At 40.4% G+C, this 9,009-nt stretch overlaps 1 protein-coding gene across 4 annotated transcripts; it reads right to left on the bottom strand.

The window, feature by feature from the left end:
* Positions 1-217: 217 nt before the first annotated feature.
* On the bottom strand, positions 218-8,713 carry LOC139670806 (PAX3- and PAX7-binding protein 1-like). 4 transcript variants are annotated; one of them, XR_011697568.1, is made up of 10 exons: positions 6,202-6,649; positions 5,310-5,455; positions 5,042-5,163; positions 4,405-4,481; positions 4,081-4,147; positions 3,684-3,830; positions 1,889-1,979; positions 1,299-1,406; positions 1,141-1,208; positions 218-334 (listed from the first exon to the last, which is right to left on the bottom strand). XR_011697568.1 is itself a non-coding variant. In XM_071552949.1 (8 exons), the coding sequence occupies exons 1-8, from the start codon at positions 8,602-8,604 to the stop codon at positions 1,905-1,907; spliced, it is 687 nt and encodes a 228-aa protein (XP_071409050.1). In that variant the 5' UTR covers positions 8,605-8,713; the 3' UTR covers positions 1,408-1,904. The 4 variants fall into 4 exon arrangements, 2 of the variants coding, with proteins under 2 accessions (XP_071409050.1, XP_071409049.1); XR_011697569.1 differs by lacking the exons at positions 218-334; positions 1,141-1,208; positions 1,299-1,406 and adding an exon at positions 3,148-3,282 and having other exon boundaries at positions 1,408-1,979; positions 6,202-6,648; XM_071552949.1 differs by lacking the exons at positions 218-334; positions 1,141-1,208; positions 1,299-1,406; positions 6,202-6,649 and adding exons at positions 6,887-6,933; positions 8,599-8,713 and having other exon boundaries at positions 1,408-1,979.
* Positions 8,714-9,009: the final 296 nt, after the last annotated feature.

The raw sequence follows: 9,009 nt of genomic DNA on the forward strand, positions 1-9,009 counted from the left end.
GGTGTTTTGCTAAAACTCCAAAGGTGCTTAAGAACTTCTGAGATAAGACAATGAACAATGAACGCACATTGAGGTCTTTGCCCAGTGCTTAAAAACTAACGAGTTCTTTTGTGAGCCTCTGTACACCTGGCACTCATCATCCCTGCCTCTCCTCCGGGCTATGAAACTTCCCAAAACCAAATGGAATGGCAGGAAAGCTCCGAAAATTCCCCCAAAACTCTATTCCTACCTTGGTCTAGTTGCTTTAGCTTCAGCAAAATCCTGTTTCTGACATTTCCAAATAAAAATAAAGTCATTTTCTTCCTGGAGCCCACCTCCAAAATTCAAACGCGACCTTCAGAATAGAACATCCCCATGAATTGCTGCCACAAGCAGTGCCAGTCAGGAGCCGCCCGGCCTTTACCTCCCCCACACAGACTGTTTGCTGCCAGCACCAGCAGCTTTTTGGGCTGACATGTGGAAAGTCGGCCGGCACCCACGGAATTGCCTTTGCTCCCTTCCTAAAGGAACAAAGCTTCCCGAGTTGCAGCCCCAACAACTCCTTCACCAGATGAGTTTATTGAAACAACTTTTCAGAGCAGGCATTTCTGAGCGTACTCCATCAATCCCAAGAGTTCAGAAAAAACACTGTCCGCTGTCCAAAGGAACTGTGAATGTTACAAGTGAAATGTTTTTACCATCCTCATTTAAACCATCACATGAGCATAAATGGCATTCCTTATGCAAATTGCAACAGTTCCCCTAAAAATAATTAGGGCACAAACGGAAATAGTTCTTAACCCAAGGCTGTTACAGCTGCCCCATGCCTTGGACCCCAAGACCAAGTCACTACTGTTCTGATATAAATCAACAGATTTTTAAAAAATGTTTTCTTGTTTCTTTACATTTACCTTTGATCCTTGTTTTTTTAAAAGAACATTCTTATATGGTATTTAGTGGGAAGTGTAACATTTGAATATTTACTAAAATATAAGTACTTCCAAGCTTTTTTCACCTTCATTCTTCTTGACATCTTTAGCCACACTAATCTGAAGAAGCAGGTTCCATGGATTACATTAGAAAACCAACCAACAAAACCCTGAAAACCACCACAACCCCCCCACCCCAAAATGGGACACAAAGTGGATTTGAGCAACTTACACGTGTCTGGACTTCAGGAAGTGCTGCCGTCTACACGTGCACCATCAGCACAAGTTCTCATTCTTTGACTGTATTAAAATAATTCAGCATTGAGTTTGGAGTTCCCTTTTGAAAAACAGTCTTCTGAGTTCATATTCTGAATGCAAACCACTTTTTACCTGCTCCACTTGGAGTGCAGCCCAGCTGCTTCTTAAAGGTCAGGTTCCATTCCAATGTGTGTGCTCTTGAGCTCACAATTTTCACACAGTTGAATGTTTTACCAGTTCCTTTGACCAACAGTACGATCATTTTATTGTCAAAATAAGTAATTTTTAGCAAATGAAAAGCTTAATGCAACAATACATCTTTATACCCAGTGTGAAAGCAACATGATGTTATAAATAATTGCATACAGTGTATTACACAAAGTATATTATACACATGCCATGTAACCATGGAGCAATTAACAGCAGTACAGGACTACTGAGCATGGGCACAAAGTACTCTTGTAAACAAGATTTTGAGAAACTTGGAGAAAAAGGTGGCTTCTGGAAAGATGAAAATCTTGGGATTCCATTTTTGTTTTAAATGAAGTCAATGATTTTTTTAAGGGTGCTGTCTATAAGAATGCACTTCATATTGAAACAAAGATCAATACTATACAGTTTAAGAAACTTTACATATGTACATAAATTACACATCAGGAATGGTTTTAAAGCTCAAAATGAGTTGTGGGAAAAGTCTCTTTTCCCTCTATTAAAATCTTTACCTCTTTCACATTGTGATCATTTGCAACTGTCACGGCGTGATCCAGGGCTCGGGTACTCGCCAGGAGCTTTATGACCTGCCTGATGTGCTCCCTAAAAGGAGGGAGGAGAAGTCAGTAAAGGGGTAGAACAATCAATGACATGGATTAATATCCCAACAGAAGGCTACATCATGAAAGCCATATCATAAATATTCCTGCCTCAGATTTATTAGAGTTGCTTAATTAGGGCAACAGCAGCAGATTTGTTTCATGCTGGGAAAAGGCAGGACAGAAGACAGAAATTAAATTAGAACTTCCTATGAAAATAAGGCTAACTGCATGTTTCTCTCCCAATACAAACTTTTACCAAGTTTGTACTTACACCTGGTAAAAAAGGTTCTTTCAAATCTAGACACAGACTACCAAAAGAGAGAGTTCAAAAATTTCAATGAACTTCACACACAAATTGCTACACTGATACACAAGAGTATAACAAGACTGGAAGATTCTTTATTCCTGTGCTGTTGCCAAACCATTACAGGCCAGCAGTGATGTGTCTAATCTGAACTTCTAATTAAGCTGATTATGGGACTCAAGCAAAGTGACTCTTGGATCTAAGGCCAAAAAGTTCATCCAGCTGGTTGTGTAAATGAAATCAGAAGGTTTGTACAGTATAGGAAAGACAGTTTGCAATTCAGAAGCCATTATGCAGGAATCAGCAGGGCTCACAGGGTGAAATAGTCCACATGCAGTAGCTGCAAAATTTGGCAGAATAAAAGGTGGTTTTGTTTGGAAGGGACACCTTCCATAGCCCAGGTTGCTTCGAGCCCCATCCAACCTGACCTTGGACACTTAAAAGGATGGGGCAGCCACAGCTTCCCTGGGCAACCTGTGCCAGTGCCTCACCACCCTCACAGGGAAGAATGTCTTCCTAAAATCCAACCTAAATATCTCCTCTTGCAGTTTAGAACCATTGCCCCTTGAGTGGACATGATCTGCCCATATAAAAAGTCCCTCTCCTTCCATTTTACAAAGCCCCTTAAGAGTCTGTGACACTGAGCAGTGGTACAACAGGTATCATCAGTGTTTCAGTATTTCCAGGAGGTGCTGTGTCCAGACACTTTAAAAATATCCCCATGTACCACACGGTAACATTTTGGAAGTCTCCTTTTAGTTTCCAAAGACACTCCACAGGATGGAGACAGTTACTCATGTTTGCATGTACAGGCAAAATAAAACAAATGACAAGAACTGCAATTGCTTTAACTCAAGGTAATTACCTTGCATTTCTCTTCTCTACATCAGAGCAACCAATGCTGTGTCTGTAAATTGTATCAGCCAGGTGAGCAAGGTATCTACAGGAGTTTTCTAGCTGGGAAATAAATAGTCTTGTCTCCTCTTAGATTACTGAACCACTGTTAGGAAAGCAAGCAATTACCCAGGCAGATCAGGAAAAGAAAGTTAAATACAATGTAAGAAAATTCTTACAAACTATGTAACATGATTGGGGAAATCTGCCAGCTGAGATTGAGGTGACAAGACCCAACTGAGTGAAAAAATGAGAAAACTACCAAAAAAGTATCCGAAATCCAAGCAGTGTGACACTGAAACCCACAAAATACCTACACGAAATACAGGTATAAGCCAGAGAAGTTTCTTTCTTTAGTTTGTGTGTTAAAAAATACAAAATCTCTTTTTCACTGACACTACAACTTTGGAAATACCAAACCCGAGATTTCATAGGCAACTTCAAGTTTTAACCACATTTTCCTTTAATTGCAATCTGTGATTTTAAACATTGTTTGATTTTACTTACACTTTGAGCCTTCTTCATGCTGTCCTCTCCATACTCTGAGTTTTGAAAAGCCATAAGAATGTGCCTGTTCAGCAGCCCATCTATGGACAGCTCCTGGAGAGTTTGATTTGAAAGGATCCCATACCACTGGAGAAAGTTTCCTAATAACTGAAAATAGGCATTTCAAGACTTACTGAAACCAGAAAGTTGATCAAACACATCAAACATTTAAAAATATTTAATATTTTAAAATATCTTGCAAACCTATTCAGAATACAGTCTCCCTCACAGTGCATTACCAAAGACTAAGGATCCTCATTTAGAGATTACAGCAGCTTCCATCTACCCTTTTCCACAAATTTGAGAAGAATTTTATTGCTACACTGTCTCAGACCATTTACCAGATGTATTTACTCACCTTACCAGAGGACCAAAACTGACGTTGGAAAAACAAATATGGACCCGAGTTCTTGTTTTCTAAGATGCTGCAAAGTAAAGAGATTTCTTAATGAGCAACCAAGACCACATCTCTGTCTGCAATTTGCTGGTTTCCAGCACACAATTCATTTCCATAAATACTCCCTTCCATCCTTCTTGTCTTTGCTAAATTCTACCAGGAGGATAACAAAAAGATGTCCTGTATCCAGGCACTGAACCACACTGGGAAAAACCCTGTTAACTGTGGACAGAAGGCAGCAACTTGCTAAGGAAAATCTAACACCATAGTTGAAAGTAAACTTACTTTTTTGGATAGAAGGGCATGAATACATCAGCATCTAGTGTTCTCCTCATTCTTAGCAATAATGCCTTCAAAAGCATCTGAAACAGATCATTTTATTTTTAGATGTCCAAGGCACTGCTTAGTAGTTAAAAATCGGAAATTGATTTTTAAAACAATAAAGAACATTTGTGAGCCCAACAGTAAGGGCACACATATTTAAGCACACATCCAGTCTTAAAGGAAGAAGCCTGTAATAATGGAAACATCTGAACTTTGACAGGTTCCATTAAAGCCTGAACTCTTAACATCAGTTGCTGCACTCACAGAAGGCAAAGTAAAACTACCCAATTTCCAGGCACTGCATTTGAAAAGATTGCAGAGATCTTAAGAAAGAAAACACAGTATTTGTAGCAGACCCTTAAAGCAAAACTGGAGACCAACAAGTCTTACATTTGGTGTATCTTTTTATCTCCAGTATCTATTCTGGGGAGGTTTCACTGAGTTCCTTCTCTTAATCTATCACCATACTTGACTGTTCACAACCAAGCTGCCGAGCATCAAATAAACTGAAAACTTCTCTTTCTTCCTCTGTTTTCCAGCATTAAGTATAGTAAAAATATATTCAAATTCCTTAACTTATGCAAAAAACCCAACTCACTTGTGTGTTTTTGTTTTCTGCATTCACCACTGAGGGGTATCCATCTACTGGTTTCTGTACAATTGCCACCACTCTACATGTCTGTGTGGTAGAAAAAGGATCCCAGATATTTTCTGAAATCACTGTAAGAGAGTAAAGAATTACCCCACCTTGAACATACTCAAATACAGGTATTGATCATTCATTTATTTACAAAACAGTAAAATCTGAAAGCACAAACAAGCACGAGATTCCACAACCCCTTCCCCACCATTTTCCAAACCTATACCTGTTAATTTAGGAAGAACAACTCGCTCTACAATGGTAGGCAACAGTGAAATATCAGCTTCATCTTTCACTTGCTCCTGCTCTTCACAGCCGTAAAACAGCAAAGGATTCAAACCACAACATTGTTTCAAAATCTCGACACTTGCCCTAATAAGAGAATTTGAGTTAGATACCTAAAAAGAGATTTGAGTCAACACATACAAGAAGCAACATGTATGCAAGGATCATACACTCACAAAACAAACTCTAAAACACTCAACCAGATGAACCAATTCACTCTCTTAGCCCACAGTCACCGATAGAATGAAAACCTAAAATAGCAGAAACCTGATTGTTTTCACAGTTGTTGCCCCACGGATTTTAACTTGTACTTAAACCAAAAAGAAAACCCCAGAGATCAGGGTACAATGGGAATTACAGTTCAATTGTGCAGAACTACAAAATTATACTTTCTGGATTCAAAACATCTCTTTATGAGCACCTTGTATTTTTTCTAACTTAACAAAGTGCTTACCAGGACCAGCAACAGTCAGGAGGGAACACAGTTAGACTTGAGAATTCTGTACCATGTCTCTAACTAACCTGAGTTTTGTTTTGTCAGCCTGAAAACTCACTGAGAAATGACAAGGCAGAAGGGACAATGTGCAGAAACGGTTTTAAATTTAATGAGGACATATTTCAGATTTTCCCTGGTTTGATTAATGAAGTAAATCATAATAAATTAACAAATTAATTAAATACTCTGGATTCCCTCTGAAGAGGACTTACACTTCCCTCCCTCTGCAATCAGAGCAGAGGTGACAGAAAACTCCCTTTTAAAAAATTTCTCTTAGCAGTTAAGAAAACACTTCTGAAAAAAAAAAAACAAGAAGAGAGCAGGAGTCAAAAGGTACCTGAACTGTTTGTCCTGGTGGCAGCTCATGTAAGCACAACATGCAGGCTGCAGAACGAACATGGGCCAGGATACTGGGCTGCAGCAATGTCTGCTTTTCCCTTGCTCCCCACCTGGTAACTGGGTAATGCAGACTAGGAGGGAGACTGGGATATTGCCAGCCAGAGTTCCACAGGGCATGAAGGTGCAGGGGTGTCAGAGACTGAAACGGTTAATGATTTATGCATTCTAAGAAACTTTGCGGGCTTTTGACTTTTGCATTATACCCCTGATGGGCAGTTGGGGCCATCCCTGCAGTGCTCGAGCCCTTTTAAGGTGCAGATAAAGGAATTACAGGAGCAATTAGGAAAAGAACTCCCACAGTCGACTGATGAACGTGAAGCAGTTCGGGGAAAAAGGAAATAAATCTGTTGCTTCAACATTACAAAATGAGGAAGAAAAAAATTAAAAGCTTGAAATGAAAAATTGTGAATTACATCAATTTGGAATACCCCAGACCGGTTGATGTTAACAAACCCCTGTATCCATCTGAAGAACTAACAGAATTTAAGCAAGGCCATTCAGAGAACATAGTCAAAATACAGCAGTAAGGACCGTGAATCAGAAACGGAATAGCATCAATCACCCCCTGAGGGCAGCTGCCCCCAGCAGTCCAACACTGGGGTCCCCTCAGCCCCACCACAAACCTGTTTAACGGGTCCACAGTGGGCCAGATGTGTTCCTTTACAGAAACCTGCCAGACGAAGAAATGAAACCACATAAAACTACATGAAACCGATGAAACCTTCTACAGCTGCTATGATTGGTTCTCATTGTCCTTTGAGAACATGAAGTAACAACAAGACTGAAAAGTTATGCTGGTTATTTTTCTTTTGGGTTGTTTGCATGTGCTTCGTCTTGAAAATGTTCTGATCCTAACAAATTTCAATATGTAAAAACCTACCACAAACATTTGTTTGTGTTCCCCTACTCCCAAAATTGCTTGTTTCATATGAACAACTTGCTAGTAAAATTGTGTAAGATACATGCAAGTATATTTTGTCCTTTTGGAATATCTCTCTCAATTGAGAAACTCAACCAAATGTAACCTGGGAGTTAGTACAAGTATTTAGGCATATTTGGAATCAAACAAATATGCATTACATGCATTTGTCTTTGCCTTAAAAAACAATGCCTACCACATTTGGTTAAATTTAACAAATAGAACTAAACGTAGGCCTAAAGGAGAATATAAGAAAGCCTTTCACCAGCTCCCAAGTAACTCAATGCTTTCTGATAACTTCAAGCATTTGTCTCCCAAGTAACTATGTTTTAATGTATAATTTTGCAAGTATTTGTGTGTTTGTAACCTTATTAATGTCACGTGTGCATAATTTCCAGCATTTCTGTATGTTTGTAACTTTTTAATGTTCATTTGTGTTATTAATGTTAAGAAATTTAATTGTAACTACTGAAATCCTTTAATGCCCCCCCACTACCACTCACGGAGCAGAGAAATAAAATTGTTTTCCTTAAGGGGGGGAATCCCGTGCACGGGGGGCTTCCCTTCCTTTCCTTTCCTCTTCTGTCTCCCTGTCCACTATATAAAAATCACCGCCCTCAGTGAAGCTTCACCGAGAACGACAAAGAAAAATTGTTATTGAATGCAGACATGGCTGGGTGCTGTCAGACTGACGGTTAATGATTTATGCATTCTAAGAAACTTTGCAGGCTTTTGACTTTTGCATTATACCCCTGATGGGCAGTTGGGGCATCCCTTCCTCCAGGGCTGAAGAGGCAAGAGGAGCCCTTGCCCTGCCCTCCGGCGAATATGGGGGTTCGCAGAAAACAACCCCCTGCCTCGGAGGGAGGTGCAGAGGGCATGCTGAGGGTAGAAAATGGACTGGGGATTTTGGGAATTTGGGTTCTGTTCTTCGACCCCGCCGACCGCAGGACCGTTGAGATGCAACGCTGGATCCCCGGGCGGTGACTGTGTAACCTTTCCATTCTCACCTTCTCTCACCTCTTCTTTTCCCTGCTGTTCTGGACCCTTCTCCTGTCTTTCTTCCCCCTGTGCATCTTTTCCCCCCCACTAAGGTTATTTTCTATGTCACACTATACGGAATTGTTAAAATAAACACCGATCATATGGTGTCGGTTCACTTTAATCCACCCCAAAGGCAATGATTAAAAACAAACTCGATTACCCCCGTCCCCTTCCCAGGAGCGGATCGTGACAACATTATTATAAATAATAACAGCAACACTAAATATGAAGCAGGCAGGGGCACAGGTTCTACCAAACAGCTGAAGGCAATTCAGCTCTACGCTCCAAAGACAACAACAATTCACCATCCTACTGCATCCCATTGAAATAAAAACTGACAATGATTACTTGATTTTTCCCTCCTCCTCCCACCTCCATTTTAGAAAACCTTGTGGTGTCCCGTGGGCTGCTGGTTCTGAATCTGATGGTACCTTTGTCGTGCTGAAAGCACTGAATTCCAAACAGTATCTGGCCAAATAATGTCACAATAAATGAAATGCCCCAGCTGGACTGACCCATCAGCTCCTGCTTTTGCAGCTCACTGTGCAGACAAATACAGCAACAGCCTCCTCCTGAAACAGCAAAACTCTGTGAATGCCCCTAAGAAGCAGGAGAGGACAGAAGTCACATCTTACAAGTTCAACGGACTGGAATGCCAGGTGAGATACAGGGAGGCTGAGAAAGTTTCCAAGTGTAGAATCCTTAAAAACCAACTACCAGCAAAGCAAGGGTATGTTGTAGGAAAGCAACTGCAGCTGCTGCTAATTTAACAACCAGGCTCGT

Source organism: Pithys albifrons, chromosome 4, assembly GCF_047495875.1.
Source record: "Pithys albifrons albifrons isolate INPA30051 chromosome 4, PitAlb_v1, whole genome shotgun sequence".
In the NCBI taxonomy this organism is placed as follows: Eukaryota; Metazoa; Chordata; class Aves; order Passeriformes; family Thamnophilidae; genus Pithys; species Pithys albifrons.

Excerpts from the sequence above, each read along its gene's own strand:
- LOC139670806 (XM_071552948.1), bottom strand. The coding sequence starts at position 6,380 with ATGCCCTGTGGAACTCTGGCTGGCAATATCCCAGTCTCCCTCCTAGTC. Across the intron at positions 5,456-6,201 it reads CACCAGGACAAACAGTTCAG|GGCAAGTGTCGAGATTTTGA; the intron begins GTACCTTTTGAC and ends TTCTCTTATTAG. Across the intron at positions 3,831-4,080 it reads AGTTTTGGTCCTCTGGTAAG|TTATTAGGAAACTTTCTCCA; the intron begins GTGAGTAAATAC and ends GCCTATTTTCAG.